The 21,078-nt window shown below is 37.7% G+C and overlaps 1 protein-coding gene across 16 annotated transcripts in view; it reads right to left on the bottom strand.

Annotated features, from left to right (window-relative positions):
- MAGI2 (membrane associated guanylate kinase, WW and PDZ domain containing 2) overlaps positions 1 to 21,078 on the bottom strand; it is a 719,386-nt gene that overhangs the window by 146,609 nt on the left and 551,699 nt on the right. For all 16 annotated transcript variants that reach the window (XM_050324405.1, XM_050324392.1, XM_050324403.1 and 13 more), the window contains 3 exons: positions 10,124 to 10,181; positions 3,794 to 3,915; positions 2,166 to 2,348 (listed from right to left, as the gene is read on the bottom strand). In XM_050324405.1, coding sequence (XP_050180362.1) covers positions 2,166 to 2,348; positions 3,794 to 3,915; positions 10,124 to 10,181 — 363 coding nt within the window. The remainder of the gene's footprint in view (positions 1 to 2,165; positions 2,349 to 3,793; positions 3,916 to 10,123; positions 10,182 to 21,078) is intronic.

The following is a 21,078-nucleotide window of genomic DNA, read 5'->3' as shown; positions in this document are numbered from 1 at the left end:
AGAGATTACTTCAAGTGTTGATATCTATTTTAGATGCCACAATCATTAGCCTGAGATTTTCCAGTTACTTTACATCAGAACTCTCTCAGTCCTAACAATAAAGACATTTGAGACCAAAATTTGTTCTGAGATGTAATTTTGTATGTTTGGGGATTACATAATTATAGACTGATTATGTATTTGAATTTACATTTCTGTTTTGCATTCTTAATATAGTTGAATTAGTAATCTCAGAAAAAAAAATCAATGTTATTTCTATACATTTTAAAGCACCCTTTTCCTATTTATTCTCATTCATGTCTACAATAATCATCATCAATAGTATTATGAAATCTATATCCAATTTTAAGATAAAAAATTAAGTAATTTGCAAGGATAACTGCTTTCCAGAGAAAAGAACTCCATAAGAACAGGTTCACCAATAACCAGCCCACACTTCAGAAGGATTAACAAGTAAGTATATTTGAGTGCTGCACCTGAGAATGCTAAACCACGACAAACAAGGAAAAGCACTCATGCCATGTATTAGGTAACGTGAAAATATCAGGGAAAAATGAATTTCACATTACTGAAATCTTCTGAACTTCAGGAATTTTTTTGTATAATCTTAATCAGCTAATTTAATAAATTTTGTCTTTGGGAACCAAATTGCATTAAATTAAAATGGCAACAAGAAATGAGAATTAAAAAAAGCTGTTTTTCACAAAACCAAGGCAAACAACCTATATTCTACTTCTTTCTTACACTTTACTTCTTCATATAAATTTTCTGTTTATCTTTTTGGCATTAGAAACATCATGCCAGCTATAAAATAACACTTGAAGTATATATATATATATTTTTTTTTTTTAAATACTCATTTTCACAACCTTCACACTTCCTACTTGTCAGGTCCTGGAAAGTCCTACAGAATAAACTAGAGTTCAGAGTGATTTATTCTGACATATGATAGACCAGAACACTCACTTACTATGATAAAAGAAGGATGAAAGGAAATTTCCAGAAATGGTACAGAGTGACAGAGCTGCACAAACACAGGATTTCAGTCGCTAGTAACAAGCTCATCCAGTTGAAAGCCCAACTGGATCTAAAGAACAAAAATCATAGAACCATAGAATGGTTTGGGTTGAGAGGGACCTTCTAGATCATCTAGTTCCTACCCCATCACCATGGGCAGGGATGTCGCCCACTAGACCAGATTGCTCAGGGCCTCATCCAACCTGGCCTTGAACACTTCCAGGGATGGGGCATCCACAGGTTCTCTGGGAAAAATATCTTCACCCTGAGAATGGTAAAGTACTGGGACAGGAGCCCACAGAGGCTGTGGAATCTATGTCATATAACATTTTCTCAAGTCTCGTGAATGAAGCCCTGATCCAACCACAAGGTTAGCCCTGTTTTAAGGAGGAGGTTAGTGACTGGAAGTCCCTTCCAACTGAAATTATTCTATTATTCTCTGATTGTCTTCTCCCTCAGAAGATATCAGCTCGCTTGGAAACTGACTTCATCTTCCTCCAAAAGAGTTTAATTCATACACGGACCTGACATGACCCTACAAACCTTTCAGACAGTGGTTTGCAATCTTTATTAATCTGTGGACACGAAAATATTCCCAGTGGTGGTCCAGATCTTCCAAGTAGCTTTATATCTCCTCAGAGGAGGTTTCTTTTCTTTTGTTAGTTCTCACAGATTCTTTATTAATAGGACACAAATGCCTATGTGTCAATATGCCACATTGAAAACTCTTATTTTTATGGTTATAAAGACAACAATTTTCGATCAGACTCAACAGATTATTGTGCAACAATATCCTCTCTGAAGAAATAAATTTGCACTTAGTAGTCTGTGCTCTCTTTGCCTGTCTTTTTTCTTTCCAGACTCCACTTAAGTAAACAGTCTAGAAACCACAGAACATCATATGCCATTTTTATGTAGGAGAATGCAGACATCTTTTCTCCCTTAAAATACCATGAAATGAGAAAAATAAGCTACTTGGCATTTATTGGAAAGGAAAATTACAAGGAAGTTTTACTGAGAAACTTACCTTTTCTACATATTAACACAGAAAGTCATATGGAAAATGCATTCATGGAAACAGTGAGACTCAGAAATATATTTCTTATTCTACTTCTCATATAAAAGAATGGAGGAACCTTCTTAATTACCTGTTTCCATTTTCCCATCTTGTGCTGCAGGCCCATCAGGAATAACACTCTTCACCTGGAGAAACTCATCCGGCTCGTCCCCACCAATGATGGTAAATCCAAACCCCATGTTGCTTTTCTTAAGAGTTGTGCTGAGGAAAGTCCCTTTCAGCTGTGATGCATCACGGGTGAAGAGTGGTTTTTCTACATCAGTCAACACAAACAAGAAAGACAAAAGTTCTGATCTAATCACAGCACAGAAGGGACAGCTGACAGAAAGTGACGGTGTATGAAAAGCAAGAAAACAAAGGGTGCAGGCATTCCAGGAAAAATACTTGTGAGTTCTTGTATTAATACAAAACTTAAAACATCTTTCTTATCTATGGCAGACCAGCCATAAATGGGGAGTTATAAATATTCTTTCATATTAGAAATACATTTAGAAGTGGATATTGTGTCACTAAAATAATTACAACAATAAAAATGATCTGTGAGGTAATTTAAAAACCTCTTTCCTAACCCATAAATTCTGCTTTGTCTACAAAGTAATACATTCTCCACAATTTCCCTTCCAACCACAACGAGGAAAATATCCCCTGTGAACATCTCATTCCATTTGTTACCAAGAAGAGCTAAACATTAGGTGAGCTTTTCCCTGCAGACACACAGGGGTTCTGGCATCCAACAAGTGACACACACAACTTCTGTGCAACCTTCGTGTCCCCTCTCCGCGTGCCTTGGTGTAGTGTGGGTGGTGGGGGGCTCCCCATGCTCCTCTCCCATGCTGCACGTGGTGAGGAAGGGTTGGAGGAAGGTGTGAAGGTTGTGAATTGAGCTGCTCCGGCTGCGGCCGCAGCGGTGGGGCTGGGCTGGTGGCAGCGGAGCACGTACCGTACAGCCTGCGCGTCCCGGCGGGGTCGCGCCGCCACTGGGACAGGTCATTCACGCTGCGGGACCTCCTGAGGGCGAGGCGCAGGCGGGCAAATTTGGGTCTAGGTAAGGTTGATGAGGAGCTTTCTACTGTCGCAAAGGAGAACAAGCCTCATTCTCTGGCTATAGCCTCACATTTAAAGCTCATTCGTCTCTACCAATACTGTTTGCCGGTTACACAGCTCATTTTAAGCACATTAATTTTTACGTTACTAAGTGGCTGTATTCTTGTAAACTCCTATAACACTGTGCTTGAGGCTTTTAACTTAATTGATGCTTGCTAGATGAGCTAGCTTAGAAACATACCAAACATCAATTAAGAGTAATTTACAGAAAGTACAATTAATTATTTCAGTGTTGCCAACCTCAACAAGTGCTCAAGAGAGAGTACATTCCCAGGGACAGAATTTATGATTTTATTTAGAAAATTACTTTAGGGCTCTTATTGTACTTTCAGTTTCTCAGCCTTTAGGAAACACTAGATTCAACTTTTCTGACTTTTCTCTGCACCTCTGAAGCTTAGGCATTTTAGGTGGCTCATGAGTCCTGCAACTATTGGAAGTCAGACATTTAAGGGAGAAAATTGTTAGGATATAGGTGATAACATTGTGAGAATTGGCAACACTACTCTTCTAATCAGACTATGACAAAACCATTGTCACATACCCAGGAGAGCAGGAACTTTCATCTTAACTAAGATGAATAACACAGTACTGTACCTCGGAAACCTTGGGCCTGCATAGGCTTTGTTCCAAGTTCTGCGTTGGGCATGTTATGCTGCTGTAGCTTCCTTTTTGCTTCTAGGACAGGGTTTTCAAATTGAGTTCTTCTATTTATGTGGCTGGAAAAAATTTGGTTTTGATTAAAAAATGGGTTCACTTGGGGAAAGGGAGGAAATAATGTGTGTGACTAAGGTGTGTGCGGTCAGAGAGCGAACCGTTATGAACCCCCAACGGGCCTGAGCACGTCCCTTCTACTCCACACAGTTTTGCTGGGGACAATCTGTGCCGCATAATGAACAGCACTGAGCAGTGTCCTATCATTTCAATATGCCCAATTCTGCTACAGACAAATGGTTTTGATCAGTGGGACAACATATTAAACAGCAGTACTGCTGAAGCATGCTACAGCAACAGTTTTTCATGTCTTCAGCATGAGCACTGTTCTGTGCATGATTCAAAGGCTCCGAACCAGTTTTGTGCATTATTATTGATTAGCTTTAAGTGAAATTATTCCATCACTTACAGCAAAGGAAAAGCCTAGAACACAGAGTGCTCCTATGATAGCAACTTAGAAATAAATCTAGCATAGAAAATAAACTGAAGATTATTCCTTTCTAATACTGTGGTGTATGTTTGCTCAGTTGTACAGAAAAAATTGGATGCAGAAACTAAGTCAGATGGTAGATTAGAACTATATAGATCAGTATATGAAATATAAGAAAAGTTAGGGTACACATTTTTTCTTGAAGTTTTGCATTTCCTACTATAGATCAATAAGTACATCTCTGTCATTACACCACTATTTTTCTGTATTTTGTTTAGAACTACTATCTTAATTACATACATCTTATCATATCCTTGATTTTAATTCTCTAAAGCACACATTTTATCAGTCACTGAGCAGTCCTACAATCCTGTCTTGGGATACACTTCACACGTTGTCTGAAGGCAAAACAATTTAGTAGGCTGCATGGAACAAATCTGAAAGATAGGATCACAACTAAGAAATGGGGCTTGTGCTTCAAACATTCTTACAGGGAAGTAAATACATTTGTACAGAAGGGCAGGCTTTCAAACGTGCTTATTTGTTCTCAGTGGGCTACTGTCTATTGAGTTCTGAAAATCTAATCCCAATCATGGGCTTTAAGCACTTGGAAAGGTGACCTGGGAACTTTTGAAATGCTAAGATTCTAAAAGGGTTGAATACCTTCAATTTTCATTGAAATGACCTTTTGTGCCACATTAAGCACTTTTCAAGTTCCCTGGGATTCTGATCCTACCAGTGCTTCAGAGAAAGTAAGTGGAATTGTCATTAGGAAGTGAGGTAGAGGAAAGGCAGCAAGTCCTATGGGATTGCAATACACTTGCTAAATAGGATTTAGTGGCCAGGGTTAATGCAATGAAAAGACTTCCAGTCATGTAAAAGAATATTTGATTTAATGAGACAAATGTGATAATTCCTAAAGTTGCTACTTTAATGGCTGTAAGTCATTCAAGTGGCTGCTAACTTACTTTTGTACTCTAAAATTTTGATTAATAGTTTTCTTGTAAATTTTAATCTATGCTGCAGACAAAGTCCCTTTCCTTCTTCAAAACAGGATGTTTAAGATGGTAGACTTTCCTTTCCTAGATTTTTACTTGTCATTTCTATTAATTGTCAGGGTCTTCAGCACCTTAGTCTATTGCAAACCTTGAAACTTATGATGGAACAGAGACAAACTTTCCTAGGTAAAAATAGAGAAAGACAAGACTTACACGCATTAAAGAAGGTAATCATGAACTACTAACATAAGCATGAAAAAAGTACGTTTCATGCTGCCACCTATCATGTGATGTATTTCCATACTGTAAAGGAAATACTACTCTTGCCATTACCCAAGACAGTGATAACTATCAGGTGAAATACTACATAAAGTTATAACCACCCATGATCAAATAAAATGAATTTATAGGAAAGGTTTTACAGGAAGACTAGTGAAAGAGAGTCTTCTATGGCAGAAGATCAAAGAAGTTTTAGCTTTTTATTCGAGCAGAATTAATTCTGATATATAAATGCATTCTATGAATACATTTGGATGTAAATACTAGAATGTATTAAAGATGTCAGGATTTCAGACTTGAAATCTGTCTTCTCACAAGGAGAAATGGGAAGTTGCAAAACAGCTTCCAGTAGGAGATACAGGGTACAATATCTACCTTGTTTTATGTTAGCATTTGATAAGGTTAAAACCAGGGTTGCTACAGCATAGAGATCATATCTTATTTAGAGGCTCTAAAGTATCCTGCCCTGTTCTTCATCGGTCACCCAGAAGAGCCTGGGTTTCCCATGGCTTTTGTGTCATATTCTGCAGATGTAATGGGTATCCAAGATGACAGTCCAGATCTTCATTTAGAATCTTGAACTATGTTTAGTGTCATGTTTTAATTGCAGGGCACATCTCAGTGCTGCAGGAGGGCTCTCACAGACCTAAGTTCCAATTTATATGTGGTTCTGTGATAGAAAAAAGGATGGAATTTTAGCTAACATACAATGTGCCCATTGCTCAAGGAACAATAGTTACTGTGGCACTGATATCACAGCTAGAATCTGTTTTCTACTGCCTATCTACAGTTTCTAGGTAGAGTTTGGTCCACTTAACAGAAATGTCTTTGATAACAGCTATCTTGAAAATGACACTTTGTCCTATCAGATCAGATAAGAAGACTAACAGAGTTACTTGAAACACCTCAAGTTGTTTGTGCACTCTTAATAATTTTTAGCTTCAATTTATTCCCATATTTTGACTGTTTTGTGGTAGTATGCAGTTTCAAAAGGACAATGTGAAATTCAAAAAACTGCATTAAATATTGTGTCAAAGAGAATCCAAAGAAAAGAAAATTATTCTGATGATCAGTCATTTTTATCAGTCAGTAATAATGGATTATGCTCCCAGACTGATGATACATAAAACATGTCCCTTTTATGCAATTTTAAGTTCTATAAAGCTTCATGGCTAAATCAGAAAAATAGCTCCTGATGAGTTTACTTGAGAAAGAAATTATTAAGCTAAGTAGTTCTCTTGAAAGGACTTCTAGCCTTTCATCTAGCTACTTCAACATCATACAAAATAGATATTACTAACCTAGGCCTTAGTAAGACAAGCCAAATGTGAGTTTTAGAGATGGTTACAAATAAGTGCTTTTGAGGTTAAAACAGATTTTGGATAGTAGCCCAAAATGTATTGCTCATTTCTCATAGTGTCTAATTCAGTGAACAATTCTAACCTCAGTTTTCTTCCCTTACTTTATATAATGTATATTAAATCTGAATGACTAATCCAAAGCCTAATCCAGCTAATTTCTCCTAGTGCAGAAGAATCATTCAGCCTTTTGTTTGCTTTCTAGTCCTCTCAACCCTGAATTTCCCTCTGCAGAAAAGAAGGGGTAGCTGGTACTGCTGTCCTCTGTTAGCTCACCATATCTTAAGTGGGGACAAACCCTCAAAGGTAGGATTTACTTTGGGGTTGCATTTACTTGTGAGGTCAAAATACTATCCCTGTGTTATGAGGAGGTACTGTTAGCACCAGCCAGCCTATAAGACATGTCATGAGTCACTGTGGCCAGACTAAGTTGGTTTTGTGATGGAGGTTCACATTAGATGTGCTTAAGACTACTGAAACACATCCTTAGGAGATTTATGGGCAAGAGTCCCTAGTTTGCAGACTTTAATTCATGGCCAAGGTGCTGAGCCCTGACAAAATGGAAGTAGGTCTAAGCATGTGCACCAGCAGAAGGAGTTTAACCTATCTCCTTTTCTTACCTGCTTTAATGTATGGGTTTTTTTGGTAGTTTGCGACTACAGCTTTTGGAATTGTTGCCTATAACCCAACAAAGAATCAGGATGCCTAAAAGATGGACATTCTAATGTATAACTTGTTAGTGCCTAGCTCCTCTTTACATTCACACTTTGCAGTTAATAATACTTTATAATGACAAAAAGACCTGAAATAACCTTTTCTATTTGAGTAGTAACAGAGCATTTTCAGGAATTTTAAGTCAAGGAGGTATATTTTTCCAGAATAACTACCTGTATGGCTAATTTAGCTGTTCAATTAAGCAGACCATGTCTGGAAATTGAGCTCTGTGTTTTAGTTAATCATCCTTAAAGAGAGAAACAATCTTTTGGCAATTAGAATACTGAAAGACCCAGTGCACTCTAATAACTACTTTCTCTCCATAGCCCTGCACAGCTAAGTGTTGCTAGTTCTTAGTTTATAAATTAGGACCAGATTGCATGAAAGTGAGCAAACATACAGCAAACACTTATTTATGTCAAATGTCTACTCCTTACAAACGAAGTCTGGACCTGCATATCAAGGCAAATCAAAATTATAGTAAGGTCTCACACCTACATTCATGCATGATTAAGAGAGGAAGTTATATTAGAGACCCTTTTTCTTAACAGAATTTGCAAATACATTGTGATTAGTCTTTATTAACTTCACTAGCAAGAGGTTTTTCTTTATTTATTTTGTTTTGTTGGTTTTTGGTTTTTTTTTAGCTTTGCCTCTGGTCTCAGAATATTTAAGCTGAGAGTGGCTGCTTCTCGTAAGGTGAAACAGAGCCTGTCTGTCTCACTGCTCATCCTCACAAACAAGAATCAGTGAGCAGATTACAAGCCCTTCCTTCACTGACAGTTTTGTAGGCCTGCCTGTAAACTTGGACTGGACCTGAATGCGTGGAAATTCATAACCTTGCTTTTCATGATTTACCCTGTTTTATGACATAATTAAGAGAGTTTATTGTAATCTGATTTTATCTAGTTAAAAATGAACTCATCTGTTGAATACTGTTAATAAAAAAGGTGTGACTGTTACGTTTTAGCAGGAAAAATGGAAAGCAATCTCTGTTTCAAACTTATTGAGCTCAGACAGCAAATTAAAGTGCAGCTATGTTTTACTGTCTATAAAACTCCATATGAATTTAGTGCAGCTGCAGTTTTAATGCCATCCCGTGAACATCTATTTTACTTCTAAAAACCTTTGAGACTGCAGTGGGTTTGCTGTATCCACAAATCTTATCTGTGGTAGGATTAATAAATTTGTCAGTAACAGCCCTAAAGTATGTAATTGCATGATAACATCTGGGCCTGGTTCCTTATGTCTGTTTACCTGTGGTTGGACATGAAATGGAGATAAATACTTGTTCCTTTTCTGACTCTGAAGTGTGAGCCTCCCCAGTACCAGAATACCTTGGGTCATGCTAACAACCAAGTGGGGTCTCGGCAAGTGATTAATGCACAGAAATCACACAACACCTGTTACTCACCAAAATACACTAAACCCAATGGGACAGAAGACTTACTTACACTCAGCAGCTGCATAATTGCACATGCAGAAATCTTCAGGGAGATTAAGTACAAAGAGATACGAGAACTCCAGCCCTTACGCACTTGGGGACATCATAAAAGAACTTGGGCAGAATGAGAGGGAGTAATTTAATGGTATTACATAGGGACTTCAAAACTTATCTTTTTGCTTGAATCTGGGCTGACTAAACTGGCTTGGGCTGACCAGTTGGGACAGGTATCACGATTCTGATTCCAGAGTCACTTTGCATGAGACTCATTCACTGTGTTAAGGTAAAAAGCAGAGAAATTCAACTCTCAGATTTACTTATTCTATGCATGAACTGGCCAGGTTCTATTATTACCTTGAACAAAAGCCTTCTGTTACCCTTTGCATAGAGGAATAAGTTTTTTTTCTTGTTTCATGACTAAAAATCTGAAAAAATGAATGCAGGGATTATGCTATGAAAACAGAATTTATCTTGTCTTTGTTTCAGCTGCACTTTTAAATACAAAATAAAACACAATATCCCTAAAATTTTATATGCATCATATAAATAATCCACCTTCTGGTACAAACAGTATAAACACCTGATTTGCAGCAAGGAAGGACTACCCAGATACGGATCTTAACTGAGCTAAAATGATTAGGATTTGTTTTGTTCATTGATTAACAAGGTTTCTACTTCACTGGATATTCAAAGCTCACATAGAAAATGCAACATTTCTTTAATGAATATGATCTTTGTACAAGTATCAGCTGGAATAGTACCATGAAACCAGACCCTGGAGAATGACTGAATGCTTGAGTCACTGATTTGAGACACATTGGATGTATTTGGACACATGAGCTGCATTGATGACTGAGAATTCCTGGTATACCCTTAGTTTAATATGTCAAGTAATTGTACCCATTCCTTGCCAGATTAAGCATTGCAGAGGATACTACTATTAGGTTATGACATATTAATAGTAACTTAATATTGAACTTGGGAACTTACTCAACATAATAAGTGCCATAAATGGGATCATCAATTTTCTCCCAGCCATATGGAAGTTCTGAAAAACAAAGAGTTATCTCTCTCAGTAAATACAGTACAGAAAGCTAAGATTTCTAATAACAAAACTGTGGATCTTTGCTGGGTGTTGAGGAAATAGCTTGATAGAGAAATTAGATACAGTGACCAAAGCAAATGCCAAACCTTGAACACACCCCATGGCAGCCACAAGTAGTAGTAACTTGAAAATTGGTATGCAAACACAGATATAAGTCTCTAGAACAGCACATTTTAGTTGAGCTCCTTTATTGTTAAAACAGTTATGCCAGCCAACAACTCTAGCACATCTTATGTGACATCACTGCTAGAGGAAGTGAGGGCATTCAGTTTTCCCAAATAGCTACATACAAAAAAAATACTTTGGTTTTTGAGCTTTTTTCCTAGGAATATTGGAAAAGTTGGTCTAGAAGGAACGAAAAGAGTTTGCCTCCTGCCATGTAAGTACAGTGACTATACTGAAATGTTCCCAAGAAGTTTGTTCCCATCTTACTGTGATGGCAATTCCACAGCCTCCAAAGACATCCTGTTCCAAAGCTTAGTTATAAATCAGGGACATAGGAGTATGCAGCAGTATATGGAAGTACAAACCAAAATAAGATATTATAGTTTCCTCTGTATATAAAGCTAACTAAATTTTGCAGAAACAGAGACCCCTAAAACATTCTGGTATTAAAAACTAAACCACTTCAGCATTAATGTAATGATCTTGAAAATTAATCTGTGTTCATGGATAAGCAAACTGTCACATATATATTTATGTACATCCATACATATTATATTATCACTCACACTGAATGCTTAAAACATTATTATACTGCCAACAGAACTTCCTCTTGTGTTTAAAAGGCACCAGACAGATGTGACCAGTATCTCAGTTGACACAAACAGAATAAAAATCTCAGTGCCAGATGTGATGACTTTGATGGAGGACACTCACAAAAGGATGTGCATTCCCACCACGCACAGGTATTGATTTCTGTGCAGTTGAAGACTATGGCACAATGTATGGGGAGTGGTATGGAGATTCTATAAGGAAATTTGATTCTGGAATTCCGTATCTCAGATTTTTTTTTCTTTCTTTTTAAACTCAGTTGCACTTTTAAAGTAACTTTTTGGGGACAATGACTGCCGAACTAGACAGAATAGAACTGATGTAGATCATATAGAACAGTCATTAAACTGGTCATAAAGAAGTACTTCTGGATGACCTGAGCATTTTTTTTACACTGACAATGCGAATAGACAATTACTGATGTGCAAATAGGAAAGTAAAGCCTGACTGGCAAAAGGGAGATTAAAGAGTTAAAAGGCAATGTTAATCTCTGCTTGTTACTTCTTCCTTAAATGCATCAGTAATAGTTGATCCTTTCTTGAGTGAACCTGCTTGGACTGCTGTGGTATTCATGTCACATCGCCCTCAGAGGATGTTCCTGCTCGCCCTATTCCAATCCCGCAGTGAAGGATATAACCTTCTGCCAGAGACTGGCAGATGTGGAACTCCACATCTCTATTGTCCACGACTCTCCTGTACTGGGAGCCCTGGGAGCCAGCACTCCAACTGTGTCTCCCCAGTGCTGAGCAGAGGATCATTTCGCTTGATCAGTTGGTGACTCTCTGCCAGCTGCAGGCCAGGAGGCTGCAGTCCTGCTTTGTTGCAGGGGCGTGTCACTGACTTGTTGTCAAGACACTAAGCATTAGAAAGCCCTAGTGATATTCTTTCCAGATCTGCTCAGAACTTGAATAAAAACTAGGTGATTGACCCTACAAAGGTTCCCACAAAGTCCTGTATATCTTGGGACAAGACTGTGTAATATAATCCATAAATATTCAAACATAAAGCAGCTGATGCACAAATCCTGTACTGACCCTGCCGTAAGTTTCATTGCCAATGCATGCACGATAAATAAGGCAAAAATCTGCTATGAAAAATGATGCTTTAACCAAACCCTATAATATAGGATGAATATAAAGTAAGTTTAAATACTATTAGTACATTTTATTTTCATGTAACCTTGCAAAGTTTTCTTCTCCTAATTAACTTAATGTTGCTTTCATATGTGCCCATCTAATATTACATTTCCTTAGAGAGAAGTGAGGAAGGTATCAGTAAAAGCTGTACAAAAAAATACACACAAACATGTACCCACCCCCATACATGTGCATAGGCTTCTCTCTCAAAGTGTTTTAGTAGATAGAGTTTTTTCCAATTATGAAATAAAAAAAAAAGGTAGATGTTTTGTCCAAATTTATAAGTAGGTATTTTTCTGTAAATATATGCACTTTAAAGTATATAGATGCAAATGACATATTTTATTTTACGCATTTATGAAAATCTGAAATAACTTGAAAATTCACTATTAACCTATTGGCCTATTTTTTCCTAAAGTAATACCTAAATATATTTATAAACTGGCACAACTATTGAGAAGGCAAAAGAAAAATCCCATTTTCTAGTGTAAAAGCCTGTAAAAATTTAATGAATTGGACATATTACAGAGGACCCGCTTCTGTGACTCTGTGATTGAACCACTGATTATCTAACACCATTAGACAGTCGTGGGTTTAGAGGAAAAATAAGATTACCTTCATGTACCATAATAAACTCCATGTAAGACTATGCTCTAATTGTATTTTTCCATTTATGATGCAGCCTATAAGCTATGTTTAATTAAAATTCTGTGTTGACCAGTAAAACAGAATTGCTAGAGCAGAAACCCCAGGCTGCTGCCTGTCAAGTACGGAAGATAAGGTTAGTGGAGTGTAGTTTACTACAGAGGTTCTATAAGAAGAATATTCTGCTACATTAGCTTTCAGGAGCACTGTGATTATTTTTCATTACATTAAATAGTGGCATCTATTCCATTTTTCACTACTGAAATAAAAGATTACAGGACAGAAACACTTTAGTGCTTCATAAAACAGGAAGCTAAGCATTTGCCAAATTAGGGGTGAGGGCATTACAGTTTCTCTTTTTGATTTCACTGTGCCCAGGGATGATCATTAGGGATGCAAGTGAATAGTAAACATTTGTAAAAGAGAATTGTTATAAAACACTAGTGAAGGAGATTACTGATGGCCACCACAATTTAAATTGGGAAGGGAGCTATATCTTACAGCTGATACTCATTTTGTAGCACTACTATGCTCATTCATGTACAATTTTTGCAAGTACTGGATTCATGAATACTGTGCTATAATATCAAGTCTTCACGAGCTCAACACTTCTACCATTCATGTATTTCAAGTCTATTGACTACTAGAGGCTTTCTCTGTATAGAAGAAAAAAGCCTCTACGTCTCCCCTGCCCCAATCTTCAAGAACTAATATCCTCTTATCATCTATTGCTGGGCCTGTTCAGTAATATTTATAAAATCACCACTTAAAAATCAGTAATAGTTTTTACAGTGGTTGCAATGCTGACACCATGACTGGATGTAAAGGTGCCGGATAATCTGTATAGAGTGTTTATATCCTCCAGTTTTCACATTTCGTGCTTTATTCCTTAGTAGAAAAGCAGCATCTAGCCAACATCAAGCAGTAATAAAAAAAAAAAAAACAAAAAGTGCAGAAGGACCTGCACTTCTAAAAGTTTAATGCCCAGTGGTAATGAAAGCCTTCATATTTTCAAGGAAAGAAAGAAAGGAAAGAAAGGAAGAAAGAAAAGAAAGAGAGAAAGAAAGAAAGAAAGAGAAAGAAAGAAAGAAAGAAAGAAAGAAAGAAAGAAAGAAAGAAAGAGAGAGAGAAAGAAAGAAAAGAAAGAAAGAAAAGAAAGAAAGAGAAAGGAAAGACTAATATGAGGTCACTTTAATAATCAATTGTAGTGCCTTCTCATCACAGACTGCTTATGCTAATGGCCCAGATGCTCTTATTCTGCCTTCTGAAAGCTGTTGCATTTCAGAATGATTTTTGATGGTGCCATTTAGCATTCTCTGGGGACAGAGGAAGAAGTACATTTTGGATCTCAATGTGCCAAGATGAAAAAGCACATTACCAAGCCCAAAGATTAATTTTTCTGAAGTTTATCGCGTACTAACTGTGTTAAATGGAATAAAAACCTCTCAAGGTTTCAGAACAACAGCCAGCATTGTGTTACTACCTTACTGACAGGTTGGAGAGAAAGATTAGAGCATATTTTTTGACTCAGCTGCAATCAAAATATTTGTATAGTACAAAAGACTATAGCATGAGAGAGAGAGAAAAAATATAATGCTTACTGTTACTGAAAATGCTGTCAATAAGGATATGGAAGCTGTGGAAGTCAGCATGAGTCTGGTTCACCTGCCTTGTTAACACCCAAGCACAGGCCAGAAATTCTTTTCTAACCTATATATGAGACTTTTCAGAAAAATACTATCTTTTCACTCAACAGCCTGTGTTTGTTTTATCTCTTGCTTTCCCCTTTATCTCTTCTTTCTCCCTGTTTCAAATCCAGCTTTGCCTTTTCAAGTCAGCTACCTACTACAGAGGGTACCAAAAGAGCTGGGTTAAAAGTTACAAAACACTGTGCAGCTCCACAGTACAATGCAGTGTCACACTCTTCCAGTTTCTTTAGGAGATAGTCTTTGTGAATATTTACCTGTAGGTCTAAAGCAGTGTTCCTCACTACATAGCTTACACAAAAAAACCCCATTGCCTGTAATACCCTGAGGCACAGCACACAGACTCTCAGGGAGCGGCTGCTGCTCCTGGCATGCTGTGCTGCTCCCTCAGGAGCTGAGGGCTGGAGATACCTGGTTTGAATACTTCTATTAGTGCACGTCCACATTGCCCAGCTGATACATGAAGCATATTGTAGTTGTGCTGCTGCTGCTCCTGAATACTCTCATACAGCAAAAAGAGGATAACACTGCTCACTGAAAATCAGGACTTAACCTACTACCCACATACCTGTGTGAATTCTATTAGGTCACCTATCTGCATACCACCTGGGAGCTCCAAAAACAGTACAAAAATCGACAGGTATATACTGTGGTAACATTCTTTATACTACCTCAATAGGTTTCTCAACTTAGCCCTATTTCAAATGTCACTGCCTGAGCTGGAAAATGCAGTTACTAACATGGACTTCTCTATGGCAGCATACAAATCCAAAGCTGTGGAAGAAAAAAATTAGATAAAAAAATTGGAAGTTTAATTGTTCACTGCCTCAGTGAAAATAAAAAATAAAAGGCAGGATGGACAATGCCACCTCAACACCAAGAAACAAATTCACTATTCCTATCAGAGAAGAACTGGAAAACTTAGGGAATGTACCACCTCCAATCAAGCCACATAAGCTCTATTTCAATTAAACTCATGTTCTCCAACTGCCATTCTCATACCAGCAAATTTTAGAGTCATGACTGTTTATGTTCTGTTTGTAATCACAAAGCATTCATGCACAATTTATTCCCACAAATAAAATGTCATTATGCAAAATTTCTACTTACACAATGGAGACAAATGTCTAAGTAACACATCTGATAAATGCATATTCTTCCTTCTGTGCAGCTTATTGTGACATGCTACATCCTTAATTGTGCAGAATGTAGATTACTAAATATTACTATCAATTCAATAGTATTTTTCCCAGTATCGTTACCAAGTGAAATATTGCCATCAGTAGGGATACTTTTTAACATTAGGTTTACTTCATCCCTCTGATATGCAGAACAGTGTAACTTCTAATCGAGATTTGCATTAATACAGTGAAAAAGTATCGACTGAATTACTGTGTTTTAACTATCAAAAAAGAGTTCATAAAGGGCTTGTTAGCTGTTAATTAAATGAAATGAATGAAAATAAAAAAATACTAACAATAATAAGAGGGAAAATAACTTATACAATAACTTATATAATAACTTATCTAGATTACTGTAGGCAGTGCTTGAGATGTTTTCCTTAATAAAGACTTAATAAGGAACTTAATACTCAACAGTTTAGAGGGCAATAGCTGAAGCTGGTCAAGAGTTCTCTCTGTGAAACTTTTCAAGAGAAAACTAAGAGTTTCTGTTAAGAGATTTCAAACAAAATACAAAATCCTTTTTTTCACGTATTTATAAAGAATAGATTTAAGGAAAGCAGAAATACTGAACACATATTATTACAACTTTTTTTCCCCAATAAATCCTGTTATCCTTTTGTTTTGTTCTCTGTCCTTGCTCCTTCATTATTTGTGCTGGATACTTGGTTTGTACTACAAAGCTTTTGGGGAGAGAGAAGCTTAAAGCAGCTTCTTGTTGATTTCCCAGTTCCCACTAAAGAGACCAGTGTTTTGCTGGGGGAGGACAGACCACTAGGAAAGGCTGAAAAATCTCACCTTTTAGATACAAGTTCTTACTCAGGAGACTGGATATGAATGCAGCCTGGAAACAGCAGTGTGCCTTAGCTTCCAAGAATAGCTTGGGATAATTTCTGAATTCTGGGTTAAATTACACATGATCTCATTTTTAATATAACAAAAGGTACATATAAACAGAGTCACTGCAACTCTTATCCTCACAACTCATAACTTTAAACTACCTAATGTGGGCACTCCTAGGAATTAAGTCACTTCAGGATGAGGCTTTGCGCAGAATGTGAACTTTACGTAGAAGCCCAACACATGCCCTGGTGGCTGCACACCCACGTGCTGAGGAGCCATGACAGCACTGCTGGCTGGTTCAAAGTTCATCCATGCACAGAAAAGGTACCATCACCAGCACACCCATTTTACCAGCAGAAAAGGAGCCCCGAGTACATCAACTGCATCCTGTATTATCAATTTGTTTTCTTGAAGTTCAACAGATTTGCTCCATGCCATGTACAGCTCCACCATGGAATATTCTGCCTTTGAAACTGATTTTATCAACACAGCTGTTTTGTGCTATATTCTTTAGACTTTGAAAAAAAGCAGACTGAAAAGAACCACTCTTTTTGATCTTTTGTATGTTCAAATCTTTCAGTGCTTGTATCTCATTACTGACCGTATCAATTCAACCGTGTTACAAACCAGTGTTTTCTATCTAATAAATGCCTGATCTCATGATGTTACGCTTTTCTTCTATTTGCTTTTCAGTCTTTTCATTTATTTATATTATTTCCTTTGCTGTTAAATGTCTAACAGCATACCCTGTGAATTTATGGAGTTACTGAATTTATTGTTATAAAATCTAAAACCTTCAGTTTAGCTACTGACCTAAAAAGACCTGTATAAAAGTATGTAGCTGCTCATAGGCTAGGCTAGACCTTATGGGAGGCTGCTAGGTATCCTGTTACCAGTATCTCAAATTCATATATTTGCTTCAACAACTTTAGTTAGCTCTTCACCTCTTAACCTCTTGTATAAACACTAAAAAATGTCCATTACTCTGTAACAAAGCCAAATGATACCTTTCAGTGTTATTTTCAGTGACCACTTTACTAAGGGGGAAACAGAAATACCCTAAGCCTTTCCTCACAGGGCAAATGCCCCTGCCCCTGCCCATCTCAGTGGCCCTCTGCTGAACTCACTCCTGTGTGTCACTGGGGTCTGAATATTACAGATGCAGTCTAAGAAGTCAGTTCCCAGCTTGTAGTGTTGCAAGATTTCTTTCCTGCCCACATGTAGAACTCTGCATCTGTCCTTGTTGAATTTCACAGGGTTTCTGCTGGCCCAGTCCTCCAGCCTGGTGAGCTCCCAGTGGCAGCTCTGCCCTTGACCATGTTAACTGGTCTCTGTGGGGTCATCTGCAAAGCTGACTTTGTTGCCTCCTTCTGTGCATAGAGATGTCAAACAAGACATATTCATCTATAAACCACTTCAGATACTTCTCTTCCATAGGTAATCAAGTGTAGCATAGCCCATTAGCCACCACTCTCTGAGCCTCAACACCCAACCAGGCTTTACCTGCACAGTTTTCCATCCATCTGGACTTTTTATGTCTTAAATGTGATACACAAAATATTGTGTCCTTGACTTATCTTGAGTAAGTCAAGGAAAATGACATCCACTTCTTTTACTCATCCACAGATCCAGTCATTTTAGCATAGCAAACAATCTGGTCCAGCATGATTTGCACTGGGTAAATCCACATTATCTGTTCTTAGTGCATTGGATATGGCTGAGATGGAGTTCCCTTTCCCCACAGCAGTGGTTGTAGTGCTGTGTTTTGCATCAGGAGCTAGAAAGGTGTTGATAACACACTGAGCTGTGCTGGCATCCCAACATTCCCATCTCACCAGTTGACTGGGTTTGGGCAAGATCTTGGGAAGAGACATAACCAGGACACCTCACCCAAACTGACCAAAGGGATATTCCACACCATATGATATCTGCTCAGCAATAAAAGCTAAGAAAAAGAGGAGGAGAAGAGCATTCATTATTTGTGACATTTGTCTTCCGGAGCAATTGCTGTGTTTATTGAAGTCCTGCTTTCTGGAAAGTAGCTGGATATCACTTACTGGTGAGAGGAAGAGAAAAAGTCTTTTCCTTTGCTTCCACACATGACCATTGCTTTTGCCTCTATATTGACCTACAATTTTTTTCCACATCTTACTGTCTCCCCCTCCATCCAGCTGAGAAGTGGAAGTGGTAGAGCAGCTTGGTGGGCACCTCGTATCCAGCCAAGGGCAACCCACCACACTCAGTTGTCACCACCTCCTTGAGGTGTCCAGGAACGTGTCCTCAGAGGACTCCATGTATCATCAAGGACATTGTCAGGGTCTGATGCCTGCCAGTGTTCTGAGCTCCTCTGCCACAGCATCTTGAACTTCACTATTTCATGGGCACTGTAACCACAGCTGCCATTAATTATCACTATCACTATCATCACTATCTCCTGCTATTTCTTGCTGTTAGTTCATAAGAGATCCAGCTGTGCATCACTCCTCATTGGCTCATCTGGTACCTGTAGCAAGAGCTTATTCCCCAAAACTGTTAGAAATCTTGTTGCCTGCTTGTCTTCTGCCTTGCTGCCCATCTAGCAGATGTCAGATGTTAAAGTCTCCCATGAAAGCCTGAATCTGTGACCAGAGACTTCCTTGAGTTGTTTAAAGAAGGTTCCTTCACCCTGATCAGGGGACCTGTAACAACAACCCACCATGGTCTCCTTTACTGTCCTCTCCTCTGATCCTGCCCCACAGACTCTCCATCAGCCAGCTGTCCATCCCACTGGAGAGCTCCATACAGCCAAGCTGTTCCTCTGCACAGAGGAAAACTCCTAATTCCTCATCTCCTCTGACCATCTTTCCTGGTCAAACAGGTTACTCTGCCTTGTTTCTGAATGATTTTTTAAATAACAACACTGAACTTTAATTAAAATTTCAATCAACATTAGAAAACATTTGTTTCGTGACTGCCTTTTTCTCACTGGGCCTTGAGAGTCTCTACATCAATGTTTCAAAATAAAGCACATAGAATAATTATTTCTGGTTTTCTTTATTTTTTTTTTCCTTCCTAGTTATTACATTAAATGGCAATTACTTGACTTTATTTGACAGGCCAGTGAGGCAAATGGATAGACATCTTATAAAAAGAGAGAGAAATATGTAGCATCTGTAGTGATAATGGAACAAAAATAACCAAGAACTACTTTGTATGTTTACAATGAACTGATTATCTGTGGGTGGTCCACAAATAAAAAGCTATCCTGCCCAGACTGTAAAATTGCAAAGGTACATTACTTATTTGTGATGCACTGCAACTGCCTCAGAATCATCAGATGCTGACCTTGGATGGAAATCTGAGAGCAGATTAAATTCACTAGTGGTCTGATCAAGTACAATGCATCTTACATTTCTACATTTTATTTCCAAGTAGCCAATGAAATTGTATACAATCAGATAGAAGAATCCTCCTCAAGGTACTTTCTATCTGATCTGTTTCCATGACTACCATGCTTTTTAATAATGTATCTTCACAGTTCTGAACTCAGCTGGATATATGTAATGCAGATACAGTAGTTGTTTAAATAGCATTTGATGAAATAGATAAATCAATACAATTGATGAGAGAGATTACATTGCACTTTGGAAAATTCATGTTAACACTGTTAACACATTCTGCTGAAGGAGAATTTCTTGATTTATACTAGTGAAATAAGATTTGTGTCTGGTTTTGTCCACAGTGGCTTCATTGCCTCGTCAAGGGTGAGAACTTTAAAAGTCCCATCTTTTATTACTTTTTGCTTTGTTGCACAGTAGATAAAAAGCTGCTTTGGTTGCATGTAACTGCTTTCTGAAAATTCTTGTCATAACTTATTCATCATTGTGCATAAGTTATATTTACGAGGACACTCCATACTTTAAACATTATGTTAAAAAATCCCTTGTCATTTGAATGACAAGGAAATATGTATGAATTCAGAAGCTTATTTTTCTTTATTTGAATTGTAGTGCTATCTGCCAAAACTCACTCTCAGTTTGGTTCTGTGACAATATTAGAAAGGAACTTTGCATGAGAAACAGGTATGTAGTCCTTTGTTAATCTACCAGACACACTGTGTTTGCATTCATAAGGGCACTTTGCAATTGTGTCCAATTAATACACTGATTTGTGACAATGACAAACTAATCAGGTTTCTAAGTCACTTTTCCTTCAGGAGTTTATTTGCTGCAATGTCATAAAAAGTGACAACACACATATTTTGCACTCCCTTTACCCTCCTCTCTTCCTCCTCAGTGTAAAAACTTAATAAGAGTGAAAAAAATATCAACCCAAACACTAAAGAGTGGACTAAGAGGGTACTCTGTTGGAGAGATGGAGATGAAAACGGGACAGAGAGATGGAAAACAACAGTTAATTGAAGAGGAGAATGTCTGTTCACTGCAATAGATTATTTACATGTCATATGGCTGCCTTTATCGTAAGCATCAACCCAGAGAGATGGGGTATCTGACTTTTATGATACTGATATATGCAACTTTGGAATCAGCAACTGATCTACTTAATTCCAATAGAA

The sequence above is a fragment of the Myiozetetes cayanensis genome, unplaced genomic scaffold (genome assembly GCF_022539395.1).
Source record: "Myiozetetes cayanensis isolate MyiCay16 unplaced genomic scaffold, myiCay2020 scf3, whole genome shotgun sequence".
Taxonomy (NCBI): Eukaryota; Metazoa; Chordata; class Aves; order Passeriformes; family Tyrannidae; genus Myiozetetes; species Myiozetetes cayanensis.
Note: the sequence above shows the minus strand (reverse complement) of the source record. Positions and strands in the feature narration are given on the sequence as shown.